General features: G+C 36.7%; 4 protein-coding genes across 6 annotated transcripts; 2 read left to right on the top strand and 2 right to left on the bottom strand.

Annotated features, from left to right (window-relative positions):
• Positions 1-502: 502 nt before the first annotated feature.
• On the top strand, positions 503-3092 carry LOC311092313 (T-lymphocyte activation antigen CD80-like). Of its 3 annotated transcripts, XM_084128919.1 has the most exons (5): positions 503-663; positions 802-1137; positions 1228-1512; positions 1672-1830; positions 1908-3092. In XM_084128919.1, the coding sequence occupies exons 1-5, from the start codon at positions 615-617 to the stop codon at positions 1985-1987; spliced, it is 909 nt and encodes a 302-aa protein (XP_083985045.1). In that variant the 5' UTR covers positions 503-614; the 3' UTR covers positions 1988-3092. The 3 variants fall into 3 exon arrangements, with proteins under 3 accessions (XP_083985045.1, XP_083985046.1, XP_083985044.1); XM_084128920.1 differs by lacking the exon at positions 802-1137 and having other exon boundaries at positions 506-663; XM_084128918.1 differs by having other exon boundaries at positions 506-1137.
• Positions 3093-4731: 1639 nt separating this feature from the next.
• On the bottom strand, positions 4732-8085 carry nit2 (nitrilase family, member 2). The gene is made up of 10 exons (XM_084128921.1): positions 7973-8085; positions 7425-7543; positions 7047-7167; positions 6872-6960; positions 6201-6294; positions 5623-5697; positions 5456-5534; positions 5269-5367; positions 5124-5179; positions 4732-5031 (listed from the first exon to the last, which is right to left on the bottom strand). The coding sequence occupies exons 1-10, from the start codon at positions 7998-8000 to the stop codon at positions 4937-4939; spliced, it is 855 nt and encodes a 284-aa protein (XP_083985047.1). The 5' UTR covers positions 8001-8085; the 3' UTR covers positions 4732-4936.
• A 236-nt stretch (positions 8086-8321) lies between these two features.
• Positions 8322-12532, top strand: gtpbp6 (GTP binding protein 6 (putative)). Its single transcript, XM_084128416.1, has 10 exons — positions 8322-8903; positions 8997-9134; positions 9220-9290; positions 9480-9610; positions 10343-10413; positions 10494-10652; positions 10733-10941; positions 11305-11453; positions 11983-12135; positions 12216-12532. Exons 1-10 carry the CDS (start codon positions 8522-8524, stop codon positions 12340-12342), a joined length of 1590 nt encoding a protein of 529 aa, XP_083984542.1. The 5' UTR covers positions 8322-8521; the 3' UTR covers positions 12343-12532.
• Positions 12404-16915, bottom strand: plcxd1.2 (phospholipase C, X domain containing 1, tandem duplicate 2). Its single transcript, XM_084128417.1, has 6 exons — positions 16510-16915; positions 15639-15775; positions 15330-15458; positions 15064-15219; positions 13637-13823; positions 12404-13542 (listed from the first exon to the last, which is right to left on the bottom strand). The coding sequence occupies exons 1-6, from the start codon at positions 16607-16609 to the stop codon at positions 13310-13312; spliced, it is 942 nt and encodes a 313-aa protein (XP_083984543.1). The 5' UTR covers positions 16610-16915; the 3' UTR covers positions 12404-13309.
• Between the last annotated feature and the right edge of the window lie 329 nt (positions 16916-17244).

Here is a 17244-nt window from a genome sequence, read left to right as displayed (position 1 = left end):
GGCGTGCTGGGTCACGTGGTCAGTGTACAGCGCAATGATAGTGATCTGATGATGCAACATTTACATCACAAAAACTAAACCAAGCTGTCCACCGAGTGCTTTTACAACGACAAAATCCAAGTTCTTCAGATAAGATAAACTCTATCCATCCATCCATCCATCCAGTAAACAAGAGTCATTTGAATCAAGTATGACCTGTGACATATGAACCTTTGACAGCTATTGAGAAGATTTAACAAAACAAGTTGTCAATTTTTTCCTGAATGTTTATGGGTAAACATTTTTTTATAAAACTTTGTAGAAATTCAAATTATTTGAACTTTGAATTTAATTAATTAATTTATTTACTTGCTTAAGGAGGCAAGTGCATTCCCCTACTACACTTCACCAAAAATCACAAAAAGTTCCATTTATTTAATTACTCACACTATTATATAACCTGAGGAAACTAGACAGGTATATGCAGTTTGGCATTTCATTTTGTTTTTGGGCACAGCCCAAAAGTATGATCTAACAACAACTGTGACAAAACCAGTTTGACAGCAGTACACACCTCCTCTCCTTGAGGTGCGCTTTTGAAAAAAACACAACTATCTTTAAGCGATGACAGGGACATGTTTGGTGCTTTGTTGCTTGCCATCACAAGTGTTGCCTCAGTACAAGGTAAGTCCTTTGTGTTTCAATTAGTTCCAGCTCAATCGACTCTTGATTCTGCCTTGATACATTACATACATTGTATACACTGTAGGCTATTCTTTAGATTCAAGAATTACATTATAACTCATATCTACTACTATCTAGCTGATGAATGCATAGTGGGAGTGATTGGGGAGCGTGTCCTCCTTCCCTGTGTTTATAATGGGGTGAAAAATTTGACCTCCTTCCACTCCTTCTCATCTGAATGGAGAAGAGGAATGAAAATAATACACACTGCAGTCTGGATAGAGGGACAAGTGGACAATCAAAATGTGTCCCACAGTATCCGGACTACAGTGTCATCTTTAGCCCCCAAAACTGGAGATTTCTCCATGGAGTTACACGATATACATTTATCAGACGCACATAATTACAGCTTTCATCTTAAGCCTCACGGTGAAAAAAGCAGCTCTCTTTGCACTGTCTGTCTCACCGTAGCAGGTAAGGATAAAATATTTAATGCAACCAGACTATAACTTTGACTTCTAAGCATTTTGGTTTCAAGCATTCAACCTATTTATCTCCATGCAGGTCATTTCAGCCATCCTACTTTATTAAGACAGAATGGAGTGGATGGTGGCGAAACCAGATTGTTTTGCAACTCCAGAGGAGGATTTCCTGCTCCATCCATGTTCTGGCTTGTCAACCATACACAGTGTCCTCCAGAAACATTAGTCACAACATACATAAATGTTCTACCACAGTCTGAACTCTACAACATCACAAGCGTCCTATCCATCAACATATCAGCAGACACAGCCGTAACCTGTGTCATAGAAAACAACCTGCTGAACGAAACTTTAACAGCAACGAGCAGTAAGTACCTCAACAGTTTCCGTAATGGTGGTGGGATTTTTTTGCATATACCAATAATATGTCAAATATGTGAACAATACGGTAGTCAGCCTGAGATGTACAGCAAACACAATACAGTGATGAACAATATGAAGACGTGAGTTTTGTGTGTGTGGTCAGTTGGTGTTCGTTCAAGTACATCGGTGGTCCGGCTGTCAGAGCACATGTGGGCATTCAGCGCTGCTCTGTGTGTGGTTGTATTCTTCCTGGTGGCTGCGTCTTTGGGTTTCCAGAAGAAATGGGACAGAGATAGAAAAAGAAAGCAACACAGATGTGGAGGTACCAAATACCTATTTATATGATGGTCTAACTACTATGTGGATTTGTTATATGACGATCATTTCTTTGCGTTGCAGATGATTCATCTAGCAAGGGCTCTGACATGATTGTGTTCGATTTGGAGCAATGGGCTTCCCTTCCAGAAACAGATGTGTAACACTGTGATTGACTGGAAATGATTCACAGTTTCATAGTCTGAATCAGCTTGAGATTCATGGCACAAATTTCATTCAAGGCCATTGGTTTATATTTTTCTTTCATTGAACATCCTCTTTTTCCCATACAATCAGCTAAAACAAAAGATGTGCAACTGAAGAGAATAAAACGTGTCAAGCTAAGAATATGAACTGATCTGAATTCAGTATGCAGAGATGAACAGCTCAAATCCTTTTTTTTAATTAAGTATCAATACATGATACGTTCTTGCTGCACCATTTTAAGATATTTGGACGAAACATTAAAATTTGCAGATTACGCAACATGTTGTAAAGAGCTCATAATAACTTGCATAACTTCGCCTGTTTTTCCCAAAGTGGTTAGACAGGCTTGAGCGGAAATGCAGATGAGATACAGTATTAGTTATATGTTCCACTGTTATGTCATTCTCTCTGTTATCTGTTAAGGTGTGCTGACTTTAAAAAATTTAAATATATTTAGCAGCACTGATTGTAGCAGAAGGACCATTTTAGCACCACAGTTTCATAAACAAAACTTGCTTTTAATCACTGTGTAATATTTTAACTATTGTATTAGAGTCAGTGTAAATGGAAGGCCCCATGAGACAAAATTCATAACTGTATTGTAAATACAATTTGAATTGTTTATAACAGTAACAAAGCACAAACTGTATTGCACTTGTTCTGGTTAATAATTCAAATGTTTTTGCTCTGTTGTAATCCACATTAATACTTTTAGTTACCCCGGAAGATAATTACTTTTAAAAGCACAAGAACATGAGTGAAGGTACTTTTTAGGCATTTTAGCTTTTTAACTATTTTAACATGCTGAATGTGTAGTATTGTATAGTACAGTTCGGTAACTGTGTTTATCTTGTTTGAGGTTACATGAACATGGATGTCTTCTTCCATTGTCTGTAAATCATTTGTATGTACAATAAGTGAATGTCCTTAGAAAATACATTAAATCAAGACAGATGTCCATGTCATATTGGGAACTGAATAGCTTCAGCCGTTTTAAATAACTCCTAAAGCCCTTACTTTAAATGATCTAAAATGCAAGTTATCAAACTCACCTATGTCAGCAATTATTCAAAAGCCTCCTCTGACCCATCTTTTGTCAACTTCACCCCTGCATGAAAAGAGAGCGCAGTTACCATGCCAACCCATACAACATTGCACATAGTGGTCACAGAGCCAGAAAACACATCTTTGTGAGTAAACCACAGCGATAACAACAACAACAAAAACTCCCATTCCATTCTTAAGAGACCAAGTTCCTATTTTTTTATGGATTAAAGTATATACACTGGAAATTGTTTGTCTTTCCAATCCTGGAGCAATGTTTTTAACTAATTATTTCTTTCATTATTCAGTGCTGCTTACAGTGTTACCTATAATCCAACACAATCTCATGACAATATCCGACGCACGAAGCACCCTTTAGCGTCCATATGAGACGCATAACCCTACCACAGACCTAAACTTACCCATAACCGAAGCGTCTCATATTGACGCTAAAGGGTGCTTTGTGCGTCGGATATTGAAGCATGGTTGAAAGTGACGCTTTGGGGTGAGAATGTGTTGCATTTCTTGTGCCATTTATACACCAAAAATGATTTTTTGCATGCATAGCCTATGCTACGCACTTTAAACCCTTTGGGTAGTATGGGTGCGGAGTGCGTGCGTATATGATATGCATATCATATGCAGGCGAAAACTGCGTATCATATGCACGCATAAATGGCACGAGAAATAAAATTTGTGGTAGCCTATAGATACGCACTTTCATAAATTAGCCTTATAACAATTACTCCAAACAGTTGGTAAAAAACAAAAACAAGATGCAACTTATATGAAGTAAATATTTTCCAGATAATTTTTTAATCAGTTCTTTAGGCTGTAATACAGTGGCAATGTAACAGGTAATTATTTTGATTTGAAGATCATTTGTCGTAACCTCAAGCCTGCCTGCCGGAGTGCCTATGATAACCTCCCACTCCTCCCTAGTCCTTTACCGTTCCATCAGGAACTACATTTCCCATGAACCTTTGCCTGGACACGTTATCATGTGATTACATCCTCCTGTGTGTCATTAGCTTGTTAATGTCTGTGTATATAAGTTTTCTCTCACTCTTTGGAAAGTCTTGTATGTGTTACACTGCATTTCTGAGCATTATTTCTGGTTTTCAGTGTCATGTTTTTGATCTTCTGCTTGTTAATGATGGGAAGTTCGGATCACTTTACTGGCTCTCTTGTTCGATCTCGTTCATAAAAATGAACGAAACTTTTTTCGAGTCATTTCGTTCATTTAAGGGGCTTTAAATGTTATACTTTTAACAGGCAAATTCCTCGAACACATCCACCTACGCAATCTTGATCATATTCTGAATTAAGAAATCATTATAATGCAGTCAAAAATAATTTACCGGGTCTTTCGTTCATTTGTCACGTGACAAACGCAATGAACGACTCATCACTACTGCTTGTCTCCCTGAATTTCCCTGTCTTGGACTGTTATTATCTGGATTGCCCTGGGGTTTTACCCTATGCTTGTTATATGGACAGCAATTGTAGATTACCCTCAATAAAGCTGCGTTTGGATCTCCAACCCCAAGTCTCGGTGCAGTTCCGTAACACTTAATAATATCATGCTCACCACTAAACCTGTCCAGGAATAACTTTCCAATGTTTTAACCACTATATTAAGATGTTAAAGAAGGAATTAAAGACTCTTTCATTTATTCCAAATATAATTTTTCATTGTAAGAGCATCAGCAAGAGTACAAATTATGAGGCACTTGCTGTTCAATTAAAACATCTGTTGTGTGATTCCCCACAGTCCACTGATGAAGGCTTCTCTCTAACATCTGACATGTGCTGACTAAATCTGCCATGAATCGAGATTTAATGTTCGTCTGTACAAGTGTTCAGCCCTCCTGAACACTGTTAACACTGTATAGATCATTCCGTCGCTGTGTAGTGATTGGGATCTGCTGACGCACGTCAGCCAAATACTGCAGATCTACAAGCAGAAGAGGAAGAGTATGTTTGCATTATGCTCAAATGGCTCTATATAGCTCACAATTTAAATACATGTAAAACACTGAAACTCACCTATGTCAGCATATACAACAGATTCCTCTGACCCAGCTTTGGTAATTACCTCCCCCCTGCAAGGAAAGAAGGCACAGGTACCAAACCATGATAATCTATTCTAATGCATGTTTAACCTGTAGCGAATAAGATAGAAAGCACTTACCAAGGGTTAACCACAGAGCTGTGACCCCAGGCCACATAGCTGGCGGTCTCGTCTCTTGCTGGTGAAGCAGTAGCCACATACACCTGATTATCTACTGCCCTGTGAAAAGGACACAGACTGTCTTACAGGGGAATGGAGAAGGGAGAACTGAATAGTTCAGGAAGTCTAGGTGGTCTGGGATACTGACCTCCCCCTCTGCAGAAGCTCCCAGTGAGCTGGTCCTGTGGTCATATTGAAGGCTCCAGGATATACCAAAAGCTGGCAACCTACATAGACAGAGATGTGAAGAAATCACATCAAGCATAAGTTATATTTTATTCAAATGTTCACATATACCATTTTAAGAACTCTCACCTTTCTTGGCATAGATCTGTGCAAGCTCTGCAAACCTGATGTCATAACATATTCCCACACCTATTTTACAAAATGCTGCAAAGAAAGACATAAACTGTGTGACTATACATCTGGGGAGAGCAAATATATAAATGTAACATTGGTTATTTTTACCAATATTTATATTCTGCCCAATACTGATAAGGCAATAATTGATAAATGACCAATATTGAAATGATAATATATTTTTTCTAGATACATTTAAAATAAACAAAAAACTTAAATCAATTGTTTTAAAGGCTATAAGTGAATTTAGGCATCAGAAAAGTATAATGTGCAAAATTGAAAATGGATATTCAGATTAAAACTTTCTAAATATTACATATAACGGTTTTATTCATTTATTAGTGTTTTTAAAAATGAACTAAATGTAAAAATAGGGGAAATAAGTATGCACAAAAATCCAGTATCTTCAGATATATACCCAACATTGATACTAATAATAAATGTATTTAAAAAAAATCTCTAATATTGGCCAATGAGCAATATAGTACCAATATAACCATAGGTAACATGGTGAAGACTTCTATAACACTCACGTGTTTCAAACATGGATAAACTGTTTCCTGGACTTAGTGTTTCAGACTCTTGAAACCGTATTTTCCCAGGTACATCAATATCAAAGAGGTGAATCTGAAGGAAATGGGGGGGGGGGGGGGGGGGGGGTATATGCATAAAGTGTCAGTGTTTTTTTTTTTTCATGTTCCACTTTAGCCAAATTATTAACCTAAAGGCTTACAATGCTCAATTTTAATACATCCCGAAATATTTTATGTATACACAATAACATTCAGACATGTTGGGTTGTTAAGTTTTCTTTAAAGTCGAGTATATTGAGTGTTTTTAAGTCTCTTATGGTCACAAAGGTTGCATTTATTCAATCAAAAATGCAGTAAAATTGTGAAATATTATTACAATTTAAAAATTAAATGTTTTCTTTTAAATGTACAGTAATTTATTCTATGATAGCAAAGCTGAATTTTCAGCAGTCTGCGAATCTTCAGTCACAGAGTCACATGATCCTTCCTAAATGATTCTAATATTCTGATTTGGAGTTTAAGAAACATTTCTTCTTATTATGAATGCTGAAAACAATTGTGTTACTTAATATTTTTTAGGATTCTTTGATGAATAGAAAGTTCAAAAGAACAGCGTTTATTTGAAGCTGAGATCTTTTGTAACATTATAAATGATTTATACTGTTACTCACTTTCCTGTGTTTGACAAGCAGCTTTCCATCAGGTCCAAAAACTGAGCAGGTGTTATAGAGCTTCCCTCTGTCCTCCTCAGGAATGGAACCTACAACATAGACACAATCATGTGAGAGACTAGAAATGAATGGCATCAACCACACCAATGTGCTGGTTTGTGTCTGAGGGTCTCACCTCCCACTAAATAGACCCCACACTCCTTGGCTGCCTCTGACAACACCTGTGTGGACTCTCCTGGGATCTTCTCGGCATACTCAGCAAAGAATCCAGTTCCATAAGGGGAGTTGAAGCACTCCTACAAAAAAACATGGATCAAGGATTATTAAATGTCATACTGTTTTATAAACCAATGTCTATGTAGCAATCAAACACATTCATTATGCATCAGTGGTGATGTAGTCAACATTTGAAGTGGATCAAAAAAGTTAGTCAAAGTTGTCCTAAGACAAGAACGGGTATTGGTCAAAATCCACGTATAACTTTGATGAAAGGTTTTGATCCCCTTCAAATGTTGACTACTGTATAATCTAAGATAGAGAATGTAATACTCACAGGTAAAACTACAACTTTTGCACCTTGTCCTGCAGCCTCCTTCACAAGTTGTTGTGCTCTTCCCAAGTTGTCAGCCTTAATCTTTGACACATGTAACTGCACCACAGCCAGACGAAACTCTAGGGGGGCAGAAGATCAAGTTTGTTTATTAGCTGCTCCAGGATAAATTATTCACTCTTACAACTTTTTCAACCAGCTGTATTTTATCTGTTGGGTTTTGACTTGGGACTCTGCGCTTTTGTACTTTTGTCAAAGCAGATGCAGTCAAAACAAAAACAAAACATTTTTTTTGTTTCATTGTAGGCTTGGGTGACTGAAGCTAAAAGCACAGTCAACGCATGATAAGTGAACTACAACTGTAGTCAAAATATATATATCTATAAAAAAAAGTGTTTTTAAGTTCAAACATTTGCACATTTAATCAGTCCAGTGTGAACTTCTCAATGCAAAGTGAAAAGAGGGATGCAACAATCAGCAAATAAAATATATCAAATAGTATACTTCGAAGACATAACAATATATGTGAATAATATAATATATCTACTCACTCGACATTGCCTTAAAGATACCAGACATAACAGGCTACTGCTCAGAACCATAGACTGTAAAAAGCAGAACAGACAGTCATGCATTGCAGGACACTTTACGCCCACTAAAATACGTTCAAAATAAAAGTCCTCGGTCGAAACCATAGAGGACGGAAGTCATATTTTTCTTCGTGTGTGAATGGATAATGTTTAACTATTCAACAAAGCATAAACACTTAAATTTCTTCTCAGTTAATGTATAATTTATAAAAATTCAGGAAGTTGAAATAACCGCGTATTTGAAAAAAGAAAGAAAGAAAGAATGAGTTTATTTTATACATCATCTATCCTATCGGTGGCGCAGTTGAACAAACACCGGTGTTTAAACACAAGAGAGGAAGACGTACCAAAACATGCGTGGTGAAACCGTGAAACCATAGAGAGTAAAGGGTGAAACTGATATATGCAGAGTTAGTTGTACAGTAAAATAAATGGCTGACTTGCTGATTTCGCTCTAGCAAAAATTGCATATTTTGGACGTTGATTATATTGTAACTTGAACCTGAGCAGATGAATCTTAACAAGATCAGTATCCTGACCAAACATGTCTTGGGTAGGTGGTACATGAACTTTGCTAAATGTAAACCAATCATATTTTGTCAATGTTCTTCAAAATTAGCTGCTTCCATCTTACCACGCACAAGACAAAGTTTAAAGACTGGGGTTGCAGTTCCAGTTCTGCCAGCAAGGACTTTGTCATTGACAGCTTGCATGTTCAAGAGCAAAAATCACAGCACAGAAAACAATCCAGAGGAAGACGAAATTGATGAAGCTGAAATAGAGGAGCTGTTCCAGCAGCAGATCCCCACTGATATTGGTAAAGAAGACCACAGGATCTTCATTGTTCATCCTGATGTGAAATGGGGCAGCAGAAAGCAGTATCTGACCACAGGTAAAAAAAAAAAAAGAAATTACTATTTGAACTGATTTCAGTTAGTGTATAAATGTGACATATTGCAGAATACAGAGTTGTTCCCTTTAACAGCGGCACTTCAGATGGAAGAGGCTGTTGGGCTGGTGAACACTTTACACAAGTGGAGCGTTGTTGACAAGATCATCCTTTCCACCAAGACACCAGAAAATAAAAGAATTTTCGGCAAGGGAAACTTCCAGACTCTTACAGGTATATAGCTTACTGGTTTTGAATAAATAATATATTTTTGACACAAATTGACATCTTTTCTAATATGCTTTGATACATTGCTAAGAAAAGATCAGAGCTACTCCTGAGGTCACAGCTGTCTTTGTGAACGTGGAGCGTCTTTTACCTTCCTCGGAAGTGAGTATTCAGAGCATGATACTGTTATCGCATACATGCTCACTTCAAAAGCTTGCACAAAAGAAAATCCATTTATAATTACTATAAAACAGTACTAGATTCTCTGTGGCTGTGATATTGTCATAATAAGTTCTACTTTGAATACTGTTGTAATAGGAATGACAGTAACAATGTGTTATTGTGTTTCAGAAAGAATTACAGGAAGCCTGGGGAGTAAAAGTTCTTGATAGATACTCACTTGTTCTGCATATTTTCCGATGTAACGCTAGAACAAAAGAGGCCAAACTGCAGATCTCTTTAGCAGAGATTCCCTTGCTCAGGTAAATTATGTTTGTTAGTTCACTCTTTTTCTTATCAATATTGTTTCCTGATTAAATCAAGAATCCTTTCCTAGCAAACACTTCCGTTCAAAAGTTTAAGGTTAGTACTTCTTTTTAATTTTGAATTAAGATTCTTATGCTCACAAAGGCTGCATTTATTCGATCAAAATATTACATATTGCATTTATTATTACAATTTACTGTTTTTTAAATAGATTTTAAAATGAAATGTATTCCTTTAATGGCAAAGCAGTATTAACAGCAGCCATTACTCCAGTCTTTAGTGTCACATGATCCTTCATATTTATAATATGCTGATTTGGTGCTCAAGAAACATTTCTTAATATCAATATAAAAAAACAGTTGAGCTGCTTAATATTTTTGTGGAAACTGTTATACATTTTTTCAGAGTTTTTTGATGAGTGGAAAGTTCAAAAGAACAGCATTTATTTGAAATAGAAATCTTTTGTAACATTATAAATGTATTTACTGTCACTTTTGATCAATTTAATGCATCCTTGCTGGAAAAAAAAGTTTTAATTTCTTATTAAAAATTCTTTACTAACCCCAAACTTTTGAACGGTAGTGTACCTTGCGACACAATAAAAGCCGATGAGTGAGTTTTATTTTGTCCAGTTTGCTGATTATTAGTCTGGTGTAATAACTTTCATATTACACTAATAAGTAAAACCAAACAGATTTAACATATTTTTTCTGTTTGAACACAATAAGATCACGCCTGAGAAATGAAATGGCAAACTTAGACCAGCAAGGTGGCGGCTCAAGGTACATTATGGGCTCAGGTAAGGAAACTTCAATTTAATCCAGGGGCATTTTTAATCCCAAGTTAATGTATTTAACTAGAACTAAATGTTGTCTGCAGGTGAAACCTTGTATGAAATGCAACAGCGATTGTTGAAGGAGCGAGAGCTGAAGATCCGATCGGCCCTGGAGCGACTTAGGAAGAAGAGGCACCTGCTGCGCTCCCAGCGCAAACACAAAGACTTTCCTACCATCTCTGTCATGGGCTACACCAACTGTGGTGAGGTTTGGATAAATATTAATTTGTTAATCTGTAATATGAGATTGTAAGAAACGCATTAATAGTCTTTGTTTCTGAAGGTAAAACAACTCTGATTAAAGCACTGACTGGAGATGCTGGTCTTCAGCCTAAAGACCAGCTCTTTGCCACCCTGGATGTTACGGTACATGCCGGACAGCTGCCAAGTCACATGACTGTACTGTTTGTAGACACCATTGGCTTTTTGTCCCAGCTCCCTCACCAGCTTATCGACTCTTTCTCTGCCACACTGGAGGATGTGATACAATCTGTATGTACCCAAAACACAACACTAAAAAGCTTTTTTATTTTTAGCGATGTCATAGAAAATTTGGTAACACTTTACTTAAAGACTTGATGTATAATGCATTTTAAAGGTATTCATAATGTATGTTATAATGCATTCACTAATCTAGATACATTTATATAGATCAGTGAATGCATCATACCCTTTCATAAATAATTGAAACAGAAGTTAAAATGCATCATTATACTATGTGCACATTACTTGTTACATCTGAAATTGGTTGTTTGTCATGTGTTTTAATGCATTATAGTTTCCAAAGGACATGATGCTGTACATAAAGGCTTTAGTAAAGTGTTACCGAAGTTTTAACACCCTCTCCTTTCGCAGGACCTCATAATTCATGTGAGAGACATCAGTCATCCAGAAACTGTGAATCAAAAGGTCAATGTACTGAATGTCCTAAAGAATCTTCAGATTCCAGAAAGACTACTCAACTCCATAATAGAGGTGCACAATAAGATCGACCTCATTGAAGGGTGAGAGACAAAGCCAGTCATTTAGTAAGGAATAGTCAAATAATTAATTTGGTTACACTTTATTTTAAGGTGACGTAGTTACATTGTACTTACTCAAATAAGTAATGAGTAATATTAATTAACTACATGTACTTACTATAGAGTTAGGGTTTGGTTTAGGGTTAGTTATGTGTAATTATGCATAACTTACTGTTAATAGAGTAAGTACATATAGTAACGTGTAACTATGTCACCATAAAATAAAGTGGTACCATTAATTTTATTATTAGTGGAGCTTGCTAAAACAATCAATATTGCTGATACTATTTTCAAACCCTAAGTATTAAACTTCCAAACATAACTCACCTTGAATTGAATACTACAGTTGTAAATGATGCCTTATATAATGTGACTTGAAGATTTAAATTTTTCTTTTTTAAAAACTTACACTTTAGTAACCAAAAAATCAACTCCCAGGCAATGACATTTTGCGTGAGCGAGATATTTTATTATTATTATTTAATAAATATGTTTTATATACATTTTACAGATACGAGGCCAGTGATCCTGAGGTTATCCCCATATCCGCTCTTAAACAGCATGGCCTGGAGGTCTTAAAAGAAAAGATTGAAGAAGCTGTTGTTAAGTATACCGGAAAACAAACAATGACCCTCAAGGTGCAGCTCAACACCCCTCAATTAGCGTGAGTTAAGTAAAAATGAATAATGGATTCAATTTTTTTATCCACAGACTTGCTAATGTGTTGCCCTTTGGCCTTTACAGTTGGCTGTATAAGGAGGCGACGGTTCAGGCGGTAGATGATGTTGGAGATGACTGCACCGCCAATGTCAAGGTCATCATTAGCCAAGCTGCATATGGCCGATACAGGAAGCGCTTTCAGGTCACCTAGTAACAGCTGGTCCCTGTTTCACATCCAGAACGACATCGTCCAAAATAATTCACACAATAATGATGTGTAAATATTTATTTGCTTGTATATTTAAAATCTATATTTTACTACAATAAAACCCGACATTAGGAAGCAAAGTTGCTTTGTGTTAATATAAACAATATTGTTATAAAATACATGTACTTTGTCTATCAAAATTGTTTTTATTAAGCAGCATGATACAGTAAAAGGCATATGTAAACACATTGAGGATTAAATATTGCACTAACATTTAGGCATTAACCTGCATACTTAGCCTGGTTCACACTGTACGATTTTGGCCACGATTTGGCCATCTGAGACTAATTTTGTGAATCCTAAAAGATTCCTCGGATCCTAGGCCAAAATCTGAAGTCTTTATTCGCTAGTTTGACATGCTCCTACGACAACTGTCAAATCAGAAACCGATAGGAGCGCCAAACCTGATGACGCAATTAATGAGAGACAACAAACCACCACTTGCTCCACACATCGTCTTCCTTTTCTTCCAGTTTTCTTTTCAAGAGAAGCCATTATTAAAATGAACACTAGAGATTTTTTTTTTGCTAGCCATCATTTCAATCCTGCATGAAATGCAGATCACAGTCACCGCCCTGCTGAAAAATACTAGCTAAAAAAGTAGCCAAAACCCCTCTAAAACCAGCCTGGGATACCAGTTAAAACCAGCTGACTCAGGATGAGCCTGCTTGCGTGCCTCCGGGTTTTAACGCATCTTGACTGCCGTAAATTCTGACGTTAATCACAACTGAGATCCTACAGTGTGACCTGACTTACAGCGTGGATCATGGTTGGACTGACGAGCAACAGTCGTTAAGGACTATTATAAATCGTACAGTGTGTACCCGCCTTTAGCTTGTAAAACCTGGGTTTGTGAACAACGCCTAAAAGACCTTGCATCTAAACACATTGTGCTTCAACAGCTCCTTGATTACAGCAGTTTTTTGTTGAGTGCAATAACAAGAGAGCAAAATGGGACTGGTCCAATGAAGTCGCCCGCAATTATGTTTAGACTTGTGCGTTCATCTCCTGGTTTCTGATCTTCTAGCCAATTCCTCACACAGTTCCAATTCTCCAGGGTCAGAGTTTGGAGAGATGTCCGAGGGTGCGAGGCGATGAAGCATCGATCTGTCGTCAAATTCAGGCCTGCTACGAAAAACCCATCTGCGCAATAGAAATATTTTGATCAGAGACCAGATATTTAAGACCAGAAGTACATGGAACCATCTTTTTCTTTTTTTTCAAAAGCTTCTCTCACCAGGTCGACCATGCTGTTTTTCGCATTCAAGATACTGGATCAGCTCTTCTGCATCAGGCTTATTGGCCCAAAGGTACGTGATAGATTTCCACAACTCCACATGGCGTTCTACTGACTGCTTGTGGTCATATGATAGAACCACTTGATAGCCTGATGTCCACAGGCTCCGCAATGTAAGTGGGAACTCCTTTAAAAATATGAAAGTGACAGTGACTTGTGAAGGCCAAGTTTGGTAACCCATACTCGGAATTTATCCTCTACATTTAACCAATGCAAGTTAGCACACACATATTAGGCGTAGTGAGTAGTGAACACACACCCGCTGCAAACCGTGGCCCAACACACACACAGAGAGCTTTGGGAAGACATTTGCTGCAGTGCCCGGGGAGCGATTGGGGGTTTGGTGCCTTGCTCAAGGACACCTCAGTCATTTCCAGCCGGTATTGAGAGTCGAACCCGCAACCTTTGGGTTACCAGTCTGACTCTCTAACCATTTTTAATCCCAGGTTAATGTATTTAACTGAAAAGTTTGGAATAATTGTTTTTTTAAAGATTTATTTTTGCCGTTTTTGCCTTTATTATGATAGACAGGAAGTAAAGTAGGACAGAGAGAGGGGGACGGGATCGGGAATTTTTTTTATGTTTTTGAAAGGTTGCTGACCAAGGCTGCAATTATTTAATCAAAAATACAGTAAAAACAGTAATGTTGATGATGATATTGAACATACAATTGTATTCTTGTTATCGCAAAGCTGAATTTTCAGCATCATGACTCCAGTCTTCAGTGTCACATGATCATTCAGAAATCATTCTAATATGCTGAATTGGTGTTCATTTATTATCTGTTATTATTGGTGCTAATTTATTATCAATTATTTTTGGTATTAATGTTGAATATAGTTTTTGTCCTTTAATTTTTTTTGTTGAAACCGTGATGCTTTTTCCCCCCAGGATTATTTGATGAACAAAAAGTTCAAAAGAACAGCATTTAATTGACACACAAATCTTGTGTAATATGATAAATATCTTTACGGTCACTTTTGATCAATTGAAAGTGTCCCTGTTTACCTCAAACTTTTGAATGCTAGTGTATCATGGTTTTCACGAAAATATTAAGCAGCTCAACTGTTTACAACATTGTTAATAATAAGAATGGTTTCTGAAGTAATGGCTGCTGAATATTCAGCTTTGCATCACAGAATTAATTTACATTTTAAAAGAGATTAAAATAGAACACAGTTCTTTCACAGTATTACTGGTTTTACTGTATTTTTGATGCAGCCTTGGTAAACCTACCAGACTTCTTTCAAACACATTAAAAATGTAATTATTCTCATCTTTTGACCTGTAGTAGAGTATTAATCGTACAATCAGAATGATATTAAGGAAAAACGTTGTTGTGTTTGAAATTCCAAATGGTTTCTTACATTGCGAGGGCACAGCTTAGGACCAAAGATTTTCTTCAGAGAATAGATGAATTCCTCATGCATTTTATGATCCAGCCCTTCGAAATGACTACAAGCCAGAATGACGATTTCTTTGGGATGAGATTCAAGCCATGAAGCAACTGTCTGTAGAGTTTTCTATAAAACAAAACATGTTTATAAAGCAAAAAAAAAAAAAAAAACACAAAATAAAGAATAAAATGGCAGGCTTAAATCGCTAATTCATCTCAACATGTGCATATACTTACAATGACGGTTGCATGTGTGTAAATGACATGAGTGAAGTAAAGCTCTTTGGAAGAATCATACTGTTTATGGGCAATTCGAAGATCAAAGTATCGAATGCCTGCTGTAAGTTGCTCCACAATGTCTTGCACCTGCTTGCAATACAATTAAGGGGCTTTGATACAATGTTACAAATACATTTCTCATGTAATAATTCCTGGAACAAATATTGACACTGAGCACAATGGGAGAAACACTTGTTGTATGTCTACTATGAAATATTAGGCATTTTAAGAAGTCAAAATAACACAATATTTGAGGTAAATGCCTGCCTGAGTAGTGGCCCATCTGTAAATAGCTGGTCGGGTGAAACAGCAGAAAACTCCATCCAGCAACCGGAAGGTGTCTGACTCAGACCGGAGCAGAGGAGAAGTGATATCCAAACAGTAGCTCATTGCATCATGACTACCTGAAAACAAATGTTTTGGAAAGAATTAAACTCAACATTTCAAATCCCTGCGAATTCTGTGGACAGCAAAAAGAGACTAGTTTGCATCTGTTTTATTACTGTATCTACTCAAGATTATTTAGAAAAGATAAAGAAATGTAATAGAAAACTGTATTTGATGTGTATTTTTTTTTTTTTTTTCAGAATGATCATTTGGAAAGTAAAGAACAATATATTATGCAGTAATTTATATAATAATGGTAGGACAAATAAAATGTAGGATGGGACTTGATTTTGTCCATCTCATTTGCTATTGCTGTGATCCCAAGTGATTGACAGGTGGTCCCGCCCTCATGCCACTAATCACGTCATCAGAGAAGAGCCGTGTAGGTGGGGGAAGTTACTTTGGTTAGAGATTATGAGGGCAGATTAATTTAAATAATTATATTCACGGATAAATCATTTAGCCTATAATAAATCCGGTAGTATTTGTTAATAGTAAAGTATCCGACAATTCTATCCCATAGATTAGAATCTTTTTTCCTCGAAAAAAAGAATTGTGGATTTTGATTTCATGGTGATTTTAAAGAAATGTTAAAATATCAAAAATGGCATAATATGTTTAAATAATAACATTTAAAATAATAACATAATTAACATAATAACAACCGGTTTTACATGTAGGTAAAAGTAGTTTTTACATGTAGTTAAAAAAAAAAAAAACTTTCCTTGTCATTACACTGGGGCTCACTCACCTGGTATTGAGAGTTTTGTTAAAGGGACATCCCACAGTTTCTCTGGCAAACATGCCATCCATTCCTCGTATTTCATTTCAGCCTCTTTAATGTGATCCATCAGTTTACCGGAGTGTATTCCAGTAGCTCTTCACAAACGCCTCTGGCTGCGTTATAAAACAAAATGAGTTAATCAGCTGAAACCGTCCGTGTTTGAGCGAAACAACAGATAACACGCCATCGATAACGAGGCTCAAAGCCCAACTCTTTTTAAATGTATAACTACATCTGTTAGTGAACTCCTTTTTCTACGAAAATAAAAGTGTTTTGGACGTGTTATGATTGACATGGAAGACTCTTGACGCGCTAGCTCTGTAGCAGTCTATGCTCTGTAGGCTATTTCCTTGTTTCCTGCTGCTTCAGTCTCTCGCGCTTCACAGCTCATTGCAGAACGGCTTTTTCGTTCATGAGTGTTAAAACCGCCCAAAAACACACTTTCCTTCACTTGACAGAATTCTTGGTCATTCCTGTTCTGTGTACATTTTCATTTCCCCGTCATATAGCCTAAGTCTAGATATTTTGGATAAAATATTAGTCACACACACACACACACAAAAAAATATCTTTAATCACATTACAAAAGCCACATTTTCGTTTTCTTTTCTCTCTCTCTAATTTTTCCAACATGTTATTCCAAACTGAGGTTTGGAAATCTGGTGACCTTTCATCATTTTATCATCTTTGAGCTGGAAAGAG

Source organism: Abramis brama, assembly GCF_963993115.1.
Source record: "Abramis brama genome assembly, chromosome: 11".
Classification (NCBI taxonomy): domain Eukaryota; kingdom Metazoa; phylum Chordata; class Actinopteri; order Cypriniformes; family Leuciscidae; genus Abramis; species Abramis brama.
Note: the sequence above shows the minus strand (reverse complement) of the source record. Positions and strands in the feature narration are given on the sequence as shown.